We start from the raw sequence: 20257 nt of genomic DNA on the forward strand, positions 1-20257 counted from the left end.
ACATTACATTGATGAATTGGAGCTAGTTCTGTGTCGCCCTATGTTATACATATTGCATGAGGAATCACATCCGACATAATTATCCATCACTGGTCCATTGCCTACGAGCTTTTCAGATATTGTTCTTTGCTTATTTACTTTTCTGTTGCTACTGTTATAATTACTATAAAACCAAAACTGCTACCGTTACTTTTGCCACCGTTGCCACTACTATCATATTACTTTGCTACTAAATACTTTGCTGCAAATATTAAGTTTTCAGGTGTGGTTGAATTGACAACTCAGCTGCTAATACTTGAGATATTCTTTGGCTCCCCTTGTGTCAAATCAATAAATTTGGGTTGAATACTCTACCCTCGAAAACTGTTGCGATCCCCTATACTTGTGGGTTATCAACTATCACCTTCCACTACCTCCCAGGGGTCTCCTAGGGATGTGTGACTAAATGCAGAAAAAAATTGTATGCCTTGTGTGAAAAAAGCTCTATTTTGGGTCCTATGGTGTGTGTGGTGTATTGTCGCACATGATTATTTAAAAAGGACGACAATGAGTTGTTTTGCGTCAGATGTTGGTAGGGCCTACACGTAAGATAGAGTTCGTGTAAATTTTGGCATGTGTTGTTTTGCGTCCTCTCTCATGCATTATGTTCCAGCCAACACACCTACTCCACCCTTTAACCCGACATTGGTTCTCTCTTTCCTCATACAACCCATGCATTTTAAGTTGAGTCCAGATTTGAAACTCTCATAGCTTATGAACAGAAGTTCTATTGATGATTTGTTTCAGCATTTATGTTCCATGTGAGGAGATCATTTAAATGAGGCCAATCATGAAAATATTTCTTTAAAGGTTTTTATGTAGGAATAACTATAGAAAGATTACACATAATGTTCCTTAGTGTGCATAATGTTTATAGTGTGTCAATAATTAGTTTATTGCATCCCTTCATATTTCATATCACATCATAATTTTATATTATCGACCAATAAGCTTCAAACTACTTCATACATATGTAAGAAAAAACTTCGTAAATGACAATAGAAAGGCAAACTATTGCGAAAACACATGCATTGGCTGGTAGGTAAACATTTATTATCCAACTAATGATTTGTGCTATAGAACACACTCGCTGAAGATAGGTTCTCACGTGCTTCATGCTTCAAGTATGTGCTTTCATAGAAGAATCACTCTGCTTGTTTATTGAGAGGATAAGACTAACTGAAAAATTGTGCATTTTGGTTACCTTTTGCTTCATGTTCGTAATATAGGGTGTTTTTTGGTTTTGGCTAAACTCTGGTTCAGATTTAGAAGATACATACAAAGTACTACCTCCGTCCTGATTTATTGGTCTCCCTCGCGTTGTGTGTCAAATTTTGACCAAAGATTTAACAAAAAAAATTAACGCATGCCACCAAAAATTATATCTTTGGATTCATATTTAAACATAATTTCCTATTATATTATTTTTATGGCATACATTAACATTTTGTTAGTTAAATTTAAGATCAACATGTAGCACAAAAAATGAAGGGGGTCAATAAACGAGAACATAGATAGCATGGTCCTGACACTTCAGGGCATGTACAATGCATAGCCTCAAGGTGATGCCTCGTATGCCATGTAGGATCGGATATGACGTAAAGTAGGTTCGGATAGAGAAGCGGGATCCTCTTCAGGAGGCGGGTGCTTGAAGAGAAAAAGTGTGGTCCGGTGACAAAAGCTGAAAAGGTTGGAGTGAAAGTAGAGATGCATGTATACTAGAGTCTTTATTTTCTATTTCTTAATGAGGCCCAGTGATGGTAGCTTACATTGAGAAGAAAAAATGAATGTAGATGTCTCAAATTACTTTTTGTCATGGGACATATGTATTCATATGCCACCATTATACATACCGATCACATACGATGTGCAGCCTCATGGTCGAGAAGGACACAGAGGTGCAGGAGGCCGCACAGGAGCCGTTGCAAGTGTGTGGGACCTTGAAAGGTGAGCTTGACCTGCTCGAGTGACAAGTTACAAGTGCACGCACCAGGACAGAAATCATCAATTGTTTGAGTAAGCCAAACACCATCAGGCTGGTTGTAATGGGGAGTATCATATACTAGTATCATGCATATGATACTAGTGTATGATACTACTGTTGGGGAACGTTGCAGAAAATTAAAATTTTTCCTACGGTTTCACCAAGATCCATCCATGAGTTCATCTAAGCAACGAGTCTAGGGAGAGAGTTTGCATCTACATACCACTTGTAGATCGCGTGCGGAAGCTTGCAAGGTGATGATGTAGTCGTACTCGACGTGATCCAAATCACCGATGACCAGCGCCAAACGGACGGCACCTCCGCGTTCAACACACGTACGGAACAGCCACGTCTCCTCCTTCTTGATCCAGCAAGGAAGGGAGGAGAGGTTGAGGGAGATGGCACCAGCAGCAGCACGACGGCGTGGTGTTGATGGAGCTGCAGTACTCCGGCAGAGCTTCGCTAAGCACTATGGAGGTGGAGGAGGTGTTGGGGAGGGAGAAGGAGGCAACCAAAGGCCAGGGCGTTCAGGTATGAAGTCCCTCCTCTCCCCCACTATATATAGGGGTGCCAAGGGGGGTGGCCGGCCCTAGGAGATCCAATCTCCTAGGGGGTGCGGCGGCCAAGGGGGGTTTTCCCTCCCCCCAAGGCACCTAGGAGGTGCCTTACCCTCCTAGGACTCTTGCCCCCTTAAACCCTAGGCGCATGGGCCTATGTGGGGCTGGTGCCCTTGGCCCATTAGGCCAAGGCGCACCCCCCTACAGCCCATGTGGCCCTCCGGGACAGGTGGACCCACCCGGTGGACCCCCGGGACCCTTCCGGTGGTCCCAGTACAATACCGATAACCCCGAAACTTGTCCCGATGCCCGAAACAGGACTTCCCATATATAAATCTTTACCTCCGGACCATTCCGGAACTCCTCGTGACGTCCGGGATCTCATCCGGGACTCCGAACAACATTCGGGTTACTGCATATACATATCCCTATAACCCTAGCGTAACTGAACCTTAAGTGTGTAGACCCTACGGGTTCGGGAGACATGCAGACATGACCGAGACTCTCTCAGTCAATAACCATCAGCGGGATCTGGATACCCATGATGGCTCCCACATGCTCCTCGATGTTGTCATCGGATGAACCACTATGTCGAGGATTTGATCAAACCCTGTATGCAATTCCCTTTGTCAATCGGTACGTTACTTGCCCGAGACTCGATCGTCGGTATCCCAATGCCTTGTTCAGTCTCGTTACCGGCAAGTCACTTTACTCGTACCGTAATGCATGATCCCGTGTCCAACACCTTGGTCACATTGAGCTCAATATGATGATGCATTACCGAGTGGGCCCAGAGATACCTCTCCGTCATACGGAGTGACAAATCCCAGTCTCGATCCGTGTCAACCCAACAGCTACTTTCGGAGATACCTGTAATGCACCTTTATAGTCACCCAGTTACGTTGTGACGTTTGGTACACCCAAGGCACTCTTACGGTATCCGGGAGTTACACGATCTCATGGTCGAAGGAAGAGATACTTGACACTTGCAAAGCTCTAGCAAAACGAACTACACGATCTTTTATGCTATGCTTAGGATTGGGTCTTGTCCATCACATCATTCTCCTAATGATGTGATCCCGTTATCAACGACATCCAATGTCCATAGTCAGGAAACCATGACTATCTGTTGATCACAACGAGCTGGTCAACTAGAGGCTTACCAGGGACATAGTGTGGTCTAAGTATTCACATGTGTATTACGATTTCCGGATAATACAGTTATAGCATGAATAAAAGACAATTATCATGAACAATGAAATATAATAATACTTTTATTATTGCCTCTAGGGCATATTTCCAACAGTCTCCCACTTGCACTAGAGTCACTAATCTAGTTACATTGTGATGAATCGAACACCCATAGAGTTCTGGTGTTGATCATGTTTTGCACGCGAGAGAGGTTTAGTCAGCGGATCTGCGACATTCAGATCCGTGTGCACTTTGCAAATCTCTATGTCTCCATCTTGAACATTTTCACGGATGGAGTTGAAACGACGCTTGATGTGCCTGGTCTTCTTGTGAAACCTGGGCTCCTTTGCGAGGGCAATAGCTCCAGTGTTGTCACAGAAGAGTTTGATCGGCCCCGACGCATTGGGTATGACTCCTAGGTCGGTGATGAACTCCTTCACCCAAATCGCTTCATGTGCTGCCTCCGAGGCTGCCATGTACTCCGCTTCACACGTAGATCCCGCCACGACGCTCTGCTTGCAGCTGCACCAGCTTACTGCTCCACCATTCAACATATACACGTATCCGGTTTGTGACTTAGAGTCATCTAGATCTGAGTCGAAGCTAGCGTCGACGTATCCCTTTACGACGAGCTCTTCGTCTCCTCCATAAACGAGAAACATGTCCTTTGTCCTTTTCAGGTACTTCAGGATATTCTTGACCGCTGTCCAGTGTTCCTTGCCGGGATTACTTTGGTATCTTGCTACCAAACTTACGGCAAGGTTTACATCGGGTCTGGTACACAGTATGGCATACATAATAGATCCTATGGCTGAAGCATAGGGGATGACACTCATCTCTTCTTTATCTTTTGCCGTGGTCGGTGACTGAGCTGAGCTCAGTCTCATACCTTGTAACATAGGCAAGAACCCCTTCTTGGACTGATCCATTCTGAATCTCTTCAAAATCTTATCAAGGTATGTGCTTTGTGAAAGACCTATGAGGCGTCTCGATCTATCTCTATAGATCTTGATGCCTAATATATAAGCAGCTTCTCCAAGGTCCTTCATTGAAAAACACTTATTCAAGTAGGCCTTAATGCTGTCCAGAAATTCTATATTATTTCCCATTAGGAGTATGTCATCTACATATAATATGAGAAATGCTATAGAGCTCCCACTCACTTTCTTGTAAACGCAGGCTTCTCCATAAGTCTGCATAAACCCAAACGCTTTGATCATCTCATCAAAGCGAATGTTCCAACTCCGAGATGCTTGCACCAGTCCATAAATGGATCGTTGGAGCTTGCATACTTTGTTAGCGTTCCGAGGATCGACAAAACCTTCCGGCTGCATCATATACAGTTCTTCCTTAAGATGCCCGTTAAGGAATGCTGTTTTGACGTCCATCTGCCATATCTCATAATCATAGTATGCGGCAATTGCTAACATGATTTGGACGGACTTTAGCTTCGCTACGGGAGAGAATGTCTCGTCGTAGTCAATCCCTTGAACCTGTCGATAACCCTTAGCGACAAGTCGAGCTTTATAGATGGTAACATTACCATCCGCGTCCGTCTTCTTCTTAAAGATCCATTTGTTTTCTATCGCTCGCCGATCATCGGGCAAGTCTGTCAAAGTCCATACTTTGTTTTCATACATGGATTCTATCTCGGATTTCATGGCTTCAAACCATTTGTTGGAATCCGGGCCCGCCATTGCTTCTTCATAGTTCGAAGGTTCATTGTTGTCTAACAACATGATTTCCAGGACAGGGTTGCCGTACCACTCTGGTGCGGAACGTGTCCTTGTGGACCTACGAAGTTCAGCAGTAACTTGATCCGAAGTACTTTGATCATTATCATGGTTTTCCTCTTCAGTTGGTGTGGACATCACAGGAACGGTTTCCTGTGCTGCGTCACTATCCCGCTCAAGAGGTAGTACTTCATCGAGTTCTACTTTCCTCCCACTTACTTCTTTCGAGAGAAACTCTTTTTCCAGAAAGCATCCGTTCTTGGCAACAAAGATCTTGCCTTCGGATCTTAAGTAGAAGGTATACCCTATAGTTTCCTTAGGGTATCCTATGAATACGCATTTTTCCGACTTGGGTTCGAGCTTTTCAGGTTGAAGTTTCTTGACATAAGCTTCGCATCCCCAAACTTTTAGAAACGACAGCTTAGGTTTCTTTCCAAACCATAATTCATACGGTGTCATCTCAACGGATTTAGACGGTGCCCTATTTAAAGTGAATGTAGCTGTCTCTAGAGCGTATCCCCAAAATGATAGCGGTAAATCGGTAAGAGACATCATAGACCGCACCATATCCAATAGAGTGCGATTACGACGTTCGGACACACCGTTTCGCTGAGGTGTTCCAGGCGGCGTGAGCTGTGAAACGATTCCACATTTCTTTAAGTGTGTACCAAATTCATGACTTAAGTATTCTCCTCCACGATCTGATCGTAAGAATTTTATCTTCCGGTCACGTTGATTCTCCACCTCATTCTGAAATTCCTTGAACTTTTCAAAGGTCTCAGACTTGTGTTTCATTAAGTAGACATACCCATATCTACTCAAGTCATCTGTGAGAGTGAGAACATAACGATATCCTCCGCGAGCCTCAACGCTCATTGGACCGCACACATCGGTATGTATGATTTCCAACAAGTTGGTTGCTCGCTCCATTGTTCCGGAGAACGGAGTCTTGATCATTTTACCTAAGAGGCATGGTTCGCACGTGTCAAACGATTCATAATCAAGAGACTCTAAAAGTCCATCGGCATGGAGCTTCTTCATGCGCTTGACACCAATGTGACCAAGGCGGCAGTGCCACAAGTATGTGGGACTATCGTTATCAACTTTAAATCTTTTGGCATCTACACTATGAACATGTGTAATATTACGCTCGAGATTCATTAAGAATAAACCATTGACCATCGGAGCATGACCATAAAACATATCTCTCATATAAATCGAACAACCATTATTCTTAGACTTAAATGAGTAGCCATCTCGTATTAAACGAGATCCAGATACAATGTTCATGCTCAAACTTGGCACTAAATAACAATTATTAAGGTTCAAAACTAATCCCGTAGGTAAATGTAGAGGCAGCGTGCCGACGGCGATCACATCGACTCTGGAACCATTCCCGACGCGCATCGTCACCTCGTCCTTCGCCAGTCTCCGTTTATTCCGCAGCTCCTGCTGTGAGTTACAAATATGAGCAACGACACCGGTATCAAATACCCAGGAGTTACTACGAGTACTGGTAAGGTACACATCAATCACATGTATATCAAATATACCTTTGGTGTTGCCGGCCTTCTTATCCGCTAAGTATTTGGGGCAGTTCCGCTTCCAGTGACCCTTCCCCTTGCAATAAAAGCACTCAGTCTCAGGCTTGGGTCCATTCTTTGACTTCTTCCCGGTAACTGGCTTTCCAGGCGCGGCAACATCTTTGCCGTCCTTCTTGAAGTTCTTCTTACCCTTGCCCTTCTTGAACTTAGTGGTCTTATTGACCATCAACACTTGATGTTCTTTCTTGATTTCAGCCTCTGCTGACTTCAGCATCGAGAACACTTCAGGAATGGTCTTTTCCATTCCCTGCATGTTGTAGTTCATCACAAAGCTCTTGTAGCTTGGTGGGAGCGACTGGAGGATTCTGTCAATGACCGCCTCATCTGGGAGGTTAATGTTCAGCTGGGTCATACGGTTGTGCAACCCAGACATCTTCAGGATGTGCTCACTGACAGAACTGTTTTCCTCCATCTTACAACTGTAGAACTTGTCGGAGACATCATATCTCTCGACCCGGGCATGAGCTTGGAAAACTAGTTTCAGCTCTTCGAACATCTCATATGCTCCGTGATGCTCAAAACACTTTTGGAGCCCCGGTTCTAAGCTGTAAAGCATGCCGCACTGAACGAGGGAGTAATCATCAGCGCGAGACTGCCAAGCATTCATAATGTCTTGGTTCTCTGGGACGGGACCGTCACCTAGCGGTCCTTCTAGGACATATTGTTTCCTGGCAGCTATGAGGATGATCCTCAGGTTCCGGACCCAGTCCGTATAGTTGCTGCCATCATCTTTCAGCTTGGTTTTCTCTAGGAACGCGTTGAAGTTCATGTTGACATTAGCGTTGGCCATTGATCTACAAGACATATTTGCAAAGGTTTTAGACTAAGTTCATGATAATAAAGTTCTAATCAAATTATGAACTCCCACTTAGATTAGACATCCCTTTAGTCATCTAAGTGTTACACGATCCGAGTCGACTAGGCCGTGTCCGATCATCACGTGAGACGGACTAGTCATCGTCGGTGAACATTCTCATGTTGATCGTATCTTCCATACGACTCGTGTTCGACCTTTCGGTCTCCGTGTTCCGAGGCCATGTCTGCACATGCTAGGCTCGTCAAGTTAACCCTAAGTGTTTTCGCTGTGTAAAACTGTCTTACACCCGTTGTATGTGAACGTAAGAATCCATCACACCCGATCATCACGTGGTGCTTAGAAACGACGAACTGTAGCAATAGTGCACAGTTAGGGGAGAACACTTCTTGAAATTTTATAAGGGATCATCTTATTTACTACCGTCGTCCTAAGTAAACAAGATGCATAATACATAATAAACATCACATGCAATTATATAGTTGTGACATGATATGGCCAATATCATATAGCTCCATTGATCTTCATCTTCGGGGCTCCATGATCATCTTGTCACCGGCTTGACACCATGATCTCCATCATCGTGTCTTCATGAAGTTGTCACGCCAACGACTACTTCTACTTCTATGACTAACGTTTAGCAATAAAGTAAAGTAGTTTACATGACGTTATTCAATGACACGTAGGTCATACAAAAAATAATGACAACTCCTATGGCTCCTGCCGGTTGTCATACTCATCGACATGCAAGTCGTGAATCCTATTACAAAGAACATGATCTCATACATCACAATTCATCATTCATCACAACTTCTGGCCATATCACATCACATGATCAATCGCTGCAAAAACAAGTTAGACGTCCTCTAATTGTTGTTGCATCTTTTACGTGGCTGCAATTGGGTTCTAGCAAGAACGTTTTCTTACCTACGAATCACCACAACGTGATTTTGTCAACTTCTATTTACCCTTCATAAGGGCCCTGTTCATCGATTCCGCTCCAACTAAGGTGGGAGAGACAGACACCCGCCAGCCACCTTATGCAACTAGTGCATGTCAATCGGTGGAACCGGTCTCACGTAAGCGTATGTGTAAGGTTGGTCCGGGCCGCTTCATCCCACAATACCGTTGAGCAAGAAAAGACTAGTAGAGGCAAGTAAGATGACAAAATCCACGCCCACAACAAAGTTGTGTTCTACTCGTGCAAAGAGAACTACGCATAGACCTAGCTCATGATGCCACTGTTGGGGAACGTTGCAGAAAATTAAAATTTTTCCTACGGTTTCACCAAGATCCATCCATGAGTTCATCTAAGCAACGAGTCTAGGGAGAGAGTTTGCATCTACATACCACTTGTAGATCGCGTGCGGAAGCTTGCAAGGTGATGATGTAGTCGTACTCGACGTGATCCAAATCACCGATGACCAGCGCCAAACGGACGGCACCTCCGCGTTCAACACACGTACGGAACAGCCACGTCTCCTCCTTCTTGATCCAGCAAGGAAGGGAGGAGAGGTTGAGGGAGATGGCACCAGCAGCAGCACGACGGCGTGGTGTTGATGGAGCTGCAGTACTCCGGCAGAGCTTCGCTAAGCACTATGGAGGTGGAGGAGGTGTTGGGGAGGGAGAAGGAGGCAACCAAAGGCCAGGGCGTTCAGGTATGAAGTCCCTCCTCTCCCCCACTATATATAGGGGTGCCAAGGGGGGTGGCCGGCCCTAGGAGATCCAATCTCCTAGGGGGTGCGGCGGCCAAGGGGGGTTTTCCCTCCCCCCAAGGCACCTAGGAGGTGCCTTACCCTCCTAGGACTCTTGCCCCCTTAAACCCTAGGCGCATCGGCCTATGTGGGGCTGGTGCCCTTGGCCCATTAGGCCAAGGCGCACCCCCCTACAGCCCATGTGGCCCTCCGGGACAGGTGGACCCACCCGGTGGACCCCCGGGACCCTTCCGGTGGTCCCAGTACAATACCGATAACCCCGAAACTTGTCCCGATGCCCGAAACAGGACTTCCCATATATAAATCTTTACCTCCGGACCATTCCGGAACTCCTCGTGACGTCCGGGATCTCATCCGGGACTCCGAAAAACATTCGGGTTACTGCATATACATATCCCTATAACCCTAGCGTAACTGAACCTTAAGTGTGTAGACCCTACGGGTTCGGGAGACATGCAGACATGACCGAGACTCTCTCAGTCAATAACCATCAGCGGGATCTGGATACCCATGATGGCTCCCACATGCTCCTCGATGTTGTCATCGGATGAACCACTATGTCGAGGATTTGATCAAACCCTGTATGCAATTCCCTTTGTCAATCGGTACGTTACTTGCCCGAGACTCGATCGTCGGTATCCCAATACCTTGTTCAGTCTCGTTACCGGCAAGTCACTTTACTCGTACCGTAATGCATGATCCCGTGTCCAACACCTTGGTCACATTGAGCTCAATATGATGATGCATTACCGAGTGGGCCCAGAGATACCTCTCCGTCATACGGAGTGACAAATCCCAGTCTCGATCCGTGTCAACCCAACAGCTACTTTCGAAGATACCTGTAATGCACCTTTATAGTCACCCAGTTACGTTGTGACGTTTGATACACCCAAGGCACTCTTACGGTATCCGGGAGTTACACGATCTCATGGTCGAAGGAAGAGATACTTGACACTTGCAAAGCTCTAGCAAAACGAACTACACGATCTTTTATGCTATGCTTAGGATTGGGTCTTGTCCATCACATCATTCTCCTAATGATGTGATCCCGTTATCAACGACATCCAATGTCCATAGTCAGGAAACCATGACTATCTGTTGATCACAACGAGCTGGTCAACTAGAGGCTTACCAGGGACATTGTGTGGTCTAAGTATTCACACGTGTATTACAATTTCCGGATAATACAGTTATAGCATGAATAAAAGACAATTATCATGAACAATGAAATATAATAATACTTTTATTATTGCCTCTAGGGCATATTTCCAACAACTACATCTCTAATGCATAGTATCATATATTAGTATCATGTAATGCTTTATTTATTGTCATGCATGACACAAAGTAGCATAACATTTATCATGATACGGTATCATGATATGATACTCCATCCTCTCTTTCTTCATTTAATGTTATGATACCTCATCAAAATTGTCTAGTTGACATGCATAATACTAGCTATGATACTACTATTACGACCAGCCTCAGTGATCTTGCTGCTGTGTGAAATAAATACCGGCGCTTCATCGATTATCGACTTATAAATGAAGTAGCTTTCCCATGCGTAAGTTAGCAACTACATATACCGGAGCTCCACTGATGGATTGAGTCATTTAGTTGTATTTGATTTAGTTGTATTTGGGTGGAGTACATAATTACAGCTAAAGTACATGTTTTCTCCACCCAAAAAAAGAGAGAGCATTAAAGCATTACTAGTAGAGCCCTCAAACCCCTAAAAATAACTGATTTTTTTACAGTTTTCGTTGAAAAAAAGCCGTAGATTAGAATCCCTTAACCCTCAAACCCTCAAATTTTTTTAAAGGTCCAACCCTCAAACTCTCTCCCAATCCTTAAAAATAAGGGTTGGAGAGCAAAACCTACCCCAACCCTCATTTGGCGGTTATACTCGCGCGGGAGGAAAAAAATCCTTCCAACCCCCGCGTCAACGCCCGCGACCGCCGCTGCTAGTCGCCCCTGTCGCCGGCGGCCGCCCCGTCGACCTCCCGCGCGCAACGACAACGTCATTCATGAGGAATATTCTGTTATAAGGGTTGGGTTTGAGGGTTCTAATCTTTGTCCGGACTTGAATTACTTATTTTGAGATTTGATTCGACCAAAAAAACATACCATCGAAATTGTACTTAAAAGCATACCATCGAAATTGTACTTAAAAGATCCTCAAAAAAAAAAAGAAATTGTACTTAAAAAGACTTTTACAGTGGCGTAATTTGTATGACATATATCATTCTCACATGTTATTGATCTTATTGATGACTCAAGTATAATTTCGAAATAATGTACGTATTACACCCTAACGGAAGAAGTGGATGAGGAGGATTCGATCACTAATTTGCGAGTGGAATACGTTGCGTAGCGTGCAGCACGAGCTTGCGCTTCCTCCGCACGGTTATGCCGCACGCCTCGGACATGTCCAGCTCCTCCGGCCTCCCGCCGCCGGGGACCTCCCAGTCGAAGTGGTAGAGGAGGCCCGCGAGCACGAGCTCCATGTTGGCCAGGCCGAGCGCCATGCCGGGGCACATCCTCCTGCCGGCCCCGAAGGGGATGAACTCGAAGTCGCCGCCCTTGAAGTCCACGGCAGCGCTCTCGCCCTCGAACCTCTCCGGCTTGAACCGCTCGGCGTCCTCCCAGTATGCCCCGTCCCTGCCCAAGGCCCACGCGTTTACCAGCACCTTGGTCCCCTCGGGGACCTCGTACCCCATCACCTCGCACCGCTCCCGGCACCGCCGGGGCAGCAGGAACGGCACCGGCGCGTGCAGCCGCAGCGTTTCCCTGATCACCAGGCGGAGGTAGCCCAGCCTTCCCATGTCGCCCTCCGTCGGCGTGCGCTGGCCCTTGCATGCCTCCCGGACCTCGGCCTGCGCCTTGCGGAGGAGGCGCGGGTGTCTTACCAGCTCCGACACGACCCATTCGAGCGTCGTGGACGACGTCTCGCTCCCGGCCGCGAAGATCTCCAGGATGACGGTGGTGATGATCTCGGTGGTGAGGGCGCACTGCGCGCCGCCGTCCCTCTGCACCCTCAGGAGCACGCCGAGCAGGTCGTCCTCGCTGTCGCTGCCGTCGGCGCGGCCGGTGCGGTCGCGGATGATGTCGTTCAGGATGTCGCGCACGTGGCGGTTGCACCGCTCGGTCTCCCGGAGCCCGCGGCTGAGCCAGCGCGCCGGCGCCGACGACGGGAACAGGTCGGCCAGGTTGAAGCCGGCGGTCAGCTTCACCGACTCGTCGATCTCGCGCAGGAACTCGTCGCGCCGCGGGCACCGGCTGCCCACGGCCGACCGCACCACGACGTCGTTTATCATGCGCGACATCCCCTCGCCGAGCTCGACGACGGCGCCGAAGCCGGCGTCGCCGGAGCGAGCGCACTCCTCGGAGACGGAGCGGAGCAGGCGCGCGGCCTCGTCCTCCCGGATGTGGCGGAAGGACTGGACGCGGCGCGCGCTGAGGAGCTCGAGGACGCACACCCGGCGGAGCTGGCGCCACAGGTCGCCGTAGGGGGAGAAGAGGATGCCGTGCCCGCCGCGGCTGAAGACGGCCAGCGTGGGCGTGAGGTGGCGGCTGGCGAAGGCGGCGTCGTGCGTCTTGAGGACCTCCCTGGCGGCCTCGGCGGAGGAGACGACCAGCGTGGGCACGGCGCCGAAGCGGAGCAGCATGACAGGGCCGTGCCTGCCGGCGAGCTCACGCAGCGCCCGGTGCGGCAGGTCGCCGTAGAGCGACAGCAGGACGTGGTGGAGGCTGCCGACGAGCGGCAGTTGCCGTGGCCCCGGCGGCAGCCGCTTCTTCCCTGGCGCCGGCGGGGTAGGGTGAACCTTCACGACGAGGTTGACTAGTAAGACGACTAGGGAGACCAGGAAACCGAGCAACGGCAGCGCCACAAGCTCCATTGTTTACCCGGTGGCCGGTGTGGTGGCACGCTTACGAGCTAGGTTGTTGCATGATGAAACAAGTGTGCTTCGGCCAGGGCAAATTTATAGCAGCGTACGTGTGGGTGGATGGAAGAAGGAGGATAGCCGTAGTTTGGTCGTCGCCATTTCTAGCTCTATCTGCACGACAGCTCCACTTAGTCAGCTTCGGTCAGCCGTCGTTTGGTCGTCGCCGTCTCTCTACCTGGTAGTACTCCTTTCCGTTTCTCAGTCTTCTAGGTACATCAGAGAGGAGAATGGACGCTTGAACCTGCCACAGAATGGTCACCTTCGAGCTTGTGGTTGTACAATACAGAAAGGTAGTGCAAAAACTTGTGCAATATGTCGCAATGGCCGCCCATAGCTCGCTTCAAGCAAACTACTTTAGAGGTCTGTAAAGCTGTTGATCAGCGATGGAGCCGCGTCGAGCTCGGGTAAAGAGGTGATCTGTCTCCTTTTTCTTAGTGGAGAGAGACATACGCTGGTTTTTTCGTAAGATTATCCTATTTTTTTCAGTCTTGTAATGTCGATGTTTACATGGCCTGTAACTGACTTTTTATTTTATTAATGAGACATGTATTATCATGCAAAAAAAAGCTCGCTGAGAAGGCACCGTATTTCTGTTCACGTTGCGCACGTGGCATGTCAATGTATCGTAGAGCCTGCTTGCAAGAGCAGGACATGCTGGCTGACAGTTGGGTCCCACCTATTAGTGAACAATACAAAGTAACAACTGATATGAAAAATGATAACCTATGAGGTATTTCCGCTGGCATGCTAGTATGACGCGGGCCCGACTGTTGGGTCACATACAAAGTAACAACTGTTATGGAAAATGTTAGCTTATAGGGTACTTTCGTTGGCGTGTTAGTGTGACGCAAGGCGCGCTTGTAGCGGCGGGACAAGCCGGCTCACCATTGGGCTCACCTGTCAGTGAACAGTACGGAGTAATAACTTATATGAAGAATGGTAGCCTACGGGGTATTTTCGTTGGCATGGCTGTGTGACACTGGGTCTACTTGTAGTGGCGGGATAAGCTGGCTAGCCATTGGGTCTCACTTGTCAGTGACAATACAAAGTAATAACTGATATGAAAAATTATACCTTATGGGGTATTTCTGTTGGCGTGCCATAGTGGCGTGGGACACGCTTGTAGCGGGAGGACATGTTAGCTGACCGTTGCATCCCACCTATAAGTGAACAATACAAAGTAATAACTCATTTGAAAAATGTCAGGCTATGAGGGTATCGGCTGACCATCGGGTCTCACTTGTCTGTGAACAAATACAAAGTAATAACTGAATAAAAATGATTGCCTATGAGGGTATTTCTGTTAGTATGTGCATGCGGCGTGCGAGTGTTGTGCGGTGCCCGCTTGCAGTGATGAGACAAGGTAGGTGACGGTTGGGTCTCACCTATCAGTGAACAATACAAAATAACAACTGATATAAAAAATGGTTGCATATGAGGATCAAACCGGCGACCTCATACTATCCCGCCCGTCGTGCAAGCCACCCGACTAGATGATGATGATGATTTCTTATGACTAGATAGGAGAAGTAGACTATAAATCTTGTAACTGAATGAAACCAATGTGGTTACATCCCAGGTTTTTTGAGGTGATCATCCCATCAGTTGAGGACATGTGCGTGGGTAGCGGGCGTAAATGTGCTGCAAAGTGCAAACCATTTTTCACACATTAGTATTTTTTTTCTTTTTAGAAACTTCTAAAGAAATATGTAAATTATATTCATTGCAATAGATAAAGTTAGAATATTCATGTGTTAGGAATAAAATATACATTCAAATAAAATGACATATTAAAAAACCATTTTATTTAAAAATATATTCAAATACTATTTAAAAATAATCATATCATTATAATATTTCTTACGAATTATTTAAAAAAATTATAAAAACATTTCACATATTTACTAAAAATATTAAAATAATTATAAATTTAAATAAATGTTCATATAGTTTTAAAAATGTCTACATTTTATGAAAATAATCATGTAGTAAATAAAGTGTTCATAATCTAATAAAATGTTTATTTTGTTTTGAAAAATCATAAGCTTAATAAAGTTCCTGAGTTTTTGAAAAATATATATTTTTAAGCCAAACTAAATTAAAATATATATGCAAAAGTAACTACGAACCTAGTGTGCCCTAGAATACATATCATCAACTGAATATTATTTAAATTATACATACATTTATATAATTCACATATATTATTTATTTCCATTAATATTTTTTAAAACATACATGATTATTGTTTTTAAAATACACGAATATTTTCTACAAATTAAGGTATATGGACAGCGAGCGCACAATATTGCCCCCCAAAGCCAAATTTTTGCATCACTTTTCATTTCCTTTTCTATTGTTCACGAGGAACCAAACGGCCATAGAGAGCCTGTCCTGCCACTGTAAGTGCGCCACGCCACACTAGCACACCATGTGTGCACGCAACGAAAATACAGTGCCATGTCGGCTTAGTTAACATTCACCAACAACGAGTGCACTGTATTGCACCCGAAAGCCAAGTTTTTGGACCAATTTTCGAATTCGACAACTGCAAGCATTAAAGTGATCATCTGTGGCAAGTTCAAGCACGAATATTGCATTTACCTCTACATCTAATCATCTTGGGCTATGTATTTTTGCGATTTAACCGCCCCGATGCGGAAATACCACACAATAAATACGTGTGAGTATATATCAAAGCGTTAGAGGTATTCTGGGAGACCTTCTATTTCGCACATAACGCGTTGGAAAGACACCAAGTTTGCACCCCCTCCTATTTCTCTCTTTTTCTTTCTTAAAGTATGTTGGTATCACATCAAATGTGAAATGATCACATATTTAAATACTCACGATTTTGAAAAAAATGATCACATATTTAAATACTCACGATTTTGAAAAACCAATTTGGGGAATAAAAAATGTTCATCATTTTTAATAACATTAGATATTCAAATTTTTAGGGATTTTTTTAAATGTTCACAAAATTTAAATTATTTTTCACAAACTTCAACTTTTTTCCCAAATCCATCGTTTCAAAAACTGTTCATGAATTGGAAAAATGTCCATGCATTTCAAAAAATGTTCCTTCAAAACACCATGTTCTTGCATTTTAAAAATTGCTCCCAAATTAAAAAATCGCCAATTATAAAAATGTTCATAAGTTATATCCACTGTTCACAATTTTAAAAAATGTTAAAAACAAAGTTTCACGTATTAAAATACTGTTCAAATTTTATGAAAATTATTGAAAATTGTAAAATATGTTCGAGAATTTGAATAAAGTGTTCATAATTTCAAAAATAATTCACTAATTAAAAAATGTTCATGATTTCAAAAATAGCTCACAAATTAACAAAAAAAATTGAAAAATTTGTCAAAATCGATAGAAAATCTGAAATATATCCATGATTTTCAGAAAAAGTTCACAAATTCCAAAAATATTGATGAATTTGAAAGATTTTCGTGAAATGAAAAATAAGATGGAAAAAGGAAAATAGAAAAGAAATGGAAAACAGAAAAAGAAACAAAGCAAATGAATTAAAGAAAAATAAATAAAGATGAAAAAATGGAAGAAAAAGAAATAATGAAGAAAAACTAGTGGTAGAAGAAATGCGGAATGTGCTGGCCCAACAGAGGGCTAGGCGCGCGAGGGGGTACGTGCGAGGTCACTATTTAGCGACCTACGCGCCAAACAGGACTGGTCGTTTTCTGGGTAGTAGTTGACTTACCTAGACTGAATGAAGATTATTGATGATCTTTTTCATACGTATAAGTGTCCATCCTTACAGTTACCAGCCATACTATATATCCTGGTTGAGCTTGCGGATACCTTGTTTGGCCTGCCGGAAATAGAGTGTGACCATCACGATCTAGTCCTTCATGAAGCTCCTCCGCTCATCGGCGATGCAACCAGGGAAGATGTCGGCCATGGCGAGCTCTCCTATGTATATATCGAACTCAATGAATTTAACAGTGGCATGCTTAGTGGCTGGTTGGAACTTGGAAGGAGAGTCGAGGAGACGCGGCGGCGCCCTCGAGTACGATATTGCAGTGCGGGCTAGCGGGTCAGGGAAGAGTACCAATCAATAATGACGGTCGTGCAAATAAGAGGGGCCCAGGTTGTGCGATGGCCTAATAAGAAATTCAACTTGACACCACACCTTAATTTTTTTAAAGATAATACCACACCTTAAATTTCATAGAAGAATTGATCCTTAAGATTTTTTTAACCAACCTGTAGTTGGATGGTTAGGAGGACAATGGTATGCCCAGTTCATCAGGGTTCAACATTTGCCATTGGTGCTCGCAAATTTTTCTGAATTTATTTATTTCTTCCAGCGATGTCCGTCAATCTTAAGATGATGTGCTGACTCAGTATCTCAAAGGTACTCATACAGATAGGGTGTGCATGCATTCATATAGATAAATGTCAGCGTCTGTACTGTGTTAAAAAAATATATGTTTTTCTACATAATTCTGGCATTGTGTTTGAGTCCAAATTGGATGAAAAGAACCCCACTAAGGAAAGCACAAGAGCTCCACGCGTCTTCTGCAGGCACCTACTCGTGTGGCAGCATGCCATGCGTGCAGAATTTTTGGGCATATGATCTTATAGTTGGTCACTACATGTGACTGACCATTGACAATCTAGGCGGCCAACCGGAATTCGTCCAGCACAAAAACAACAGCAGGGCCGCTCGAGGCTGGTCAGTACACTGTACATGTGCAACCCCTATGAACTTTTGTGATTAGAAAAAGATAGAAACACTCTACGCACGTTTTCCCCTTTCAATCGCTGACCAACTTCTCGCCACGGCGCCGTCCCCATTAGTTACTTTTCTCTTACGTTTCACCATGTTTGCTTGAAGCATTTATAGTTGGACGCCCCAAACCCCTATACACTCGGCTCGGGTGGATGGTCCAGTCACTGAACAATTAAAAATATGACTTGGACGAGTTTCTCATACCGGCCTTAAACGTTTGAGCTGACCGGCACCTGTGATGTTCAGCTTAAATCCGGGGCGAGTATGAGGAGGCTTGGGCGCGTCCGTCACGTTGGACCAGATATGCCGGACCCATCACATTTTGTACCAAAATGACCAAGTCTACCAAACCAACCGCCTTCCTTACGCGCTCGTCCATCATTTTTCACGTCTGAGCCATCACCATCGTCCACCCTTCTCCCCATCCGTGCCGCCGGCCCCATCCACCGCCCTAGATGTCATCCAGGGTGTCCCCAACCGCCGCCACGAATGTTACTTCGGCTTCGTCCCTGGGTCTCCCGTCCTTGGCTCTAGCCTGCAAGATGGAGAACGTCGCTTGGAGGGACCGCCGACGGAGGCAGTGCGAGAGGGAAACGACGTCGAAGGGAGTTCCGCTTGTGGACCTCCAGGAGGAAGTATCCCCTCTAGTGCGCTCGGCCCCCCCAAACCCCGTCCATCTGCCATTGACAAGGAAGGCACCGTTCGGCCCACCAGCGACAGAGGTTGATCCGACTACCGATTGGGCAACTCCAGATGGTTTTCCGTCTACGCAGGCGCTAGGGAACAATGTGTGTCAGTCGCCGCAGTCCCAATGGGCGCGAACAAGCATGGGCAGTAGAGGCACCCGGCCTGCCCACGTCCTGTTCGTCGAAATGACATAGCAGGACATGATATATTTTATTGCTCGTTTTCGATCAATACCTTGCATTCTTATGTCGGACATGATCATTTAGTTGCATACACACTGAGTTTATTTCAATTCATGATAATTTTAGGACAATATCATGTCGGACATGATCAATCAAGAAACTGCCCAAATGGACTATGACTTGGCGGATCCAAATTGTCCAGCGTTTGAAGTTGGCGGAACATAAAACCCCAACCCCAACAAGAAAAGAAAGACAAAGGTAGCCAAGGCAAGAAGCATGACATTGACAACTTTTGAAGAAGCACGACAAAGGTTGGCCACAAGCATGGACCCTACATGTAGCATAGATCAAAAGGGCAATAAGTATTGGGGGAAAATCCACAAGCACTATCATGAACACAAGGAATATGCTGATTCACATCCCATCGCGACTACCCGCAGTGTGGCATCTCTCCAACATCGATGAGGGATCATTCAAGGGGAAGTGAACAAGAATGTCGACCACTACACATAGGTGATTGGCCGCCCTCAAAGTGGGATGGGAGTCTCAAAATATATGGCTCAAATATTTGATGACATACCATACTTATTTTATAGTAAAAGCAAATGGCCACCCAAAAAAGAGAATCAAACTAGAAACCCCACATAAAAAGAAAAACATTACTTAACATATCTGAAAAATGATAGATCTTCAAAATAACTTTCGTACCCTCATCATTAGGTTATTATTATGAATAACCAGCAATCTAAGTTTTTCCTTCATAAACCAATTAAACATCAGATAAGAACTGTCTCAAGCGTGCAACCTTTGATTGCAATTTTTTTTGTTGGTAGCTTACCAAGTTGACTGATCAAGCATGTAATCTAAACTTTAATTATATGTAGTATGTACTAATCAAATGTCACGGACATTCACCACATATGGTTAAAATTATGGTGTTATTTTTGCCAATGGAACATTAGAATTATGCATTTCCAAATCCAAGCTAGTCAAATATAGTTTAATAAAATGGGATTAGAATGATATTATTTGTAATCA

General features: G+C 45.1%; 1 protein-coding gene across 1 annotated transcript; it reads right to left on the minus strand.

The window, feature by feature from the left end:
- Window positions 1–11985: 11985 nt before the first annotated feature.
- Window positions 11986–13539, minus strand: LOC119314994 (dolabradiene monooxygenase-like). Its single transcript, XM_037589668.1, has one exon. It carries the CDS (start codon window positions 13537–13539, stop codon window positions 11986–11988), a length of 1554 nt encoding a protein of 517 aa, XP_037445565.1.
- Between the last annotated feature and the right edge of the window lie 6718 nt (window positions 13540–20257).

This window comes from Triticum dicoccoides, chromosome 6A, assembly GCF_002162155.2.
Source record: "Triticum dicoccoides isolate Atlit2015 ecotype Zavitan chromosome 6A, WEW_v2.0, whole genome shotgun sequence".
Lineage (NCBI taxonomy): Eukaryota > Viridiplantae > Streptophyta > Magnoliopsida > Poales > Poaceae > Triticum > Triticum dicoccoides.

Coding starts and splice junctions, on each gene's coding strand:
- LOC119314994 (XM_037589668.1), bottom strand. CDS start 13,539: ATGGAGCTTGTGGCGCTGCCGTTGCTCGGTTTCCTGGTCTCCCTAGTC.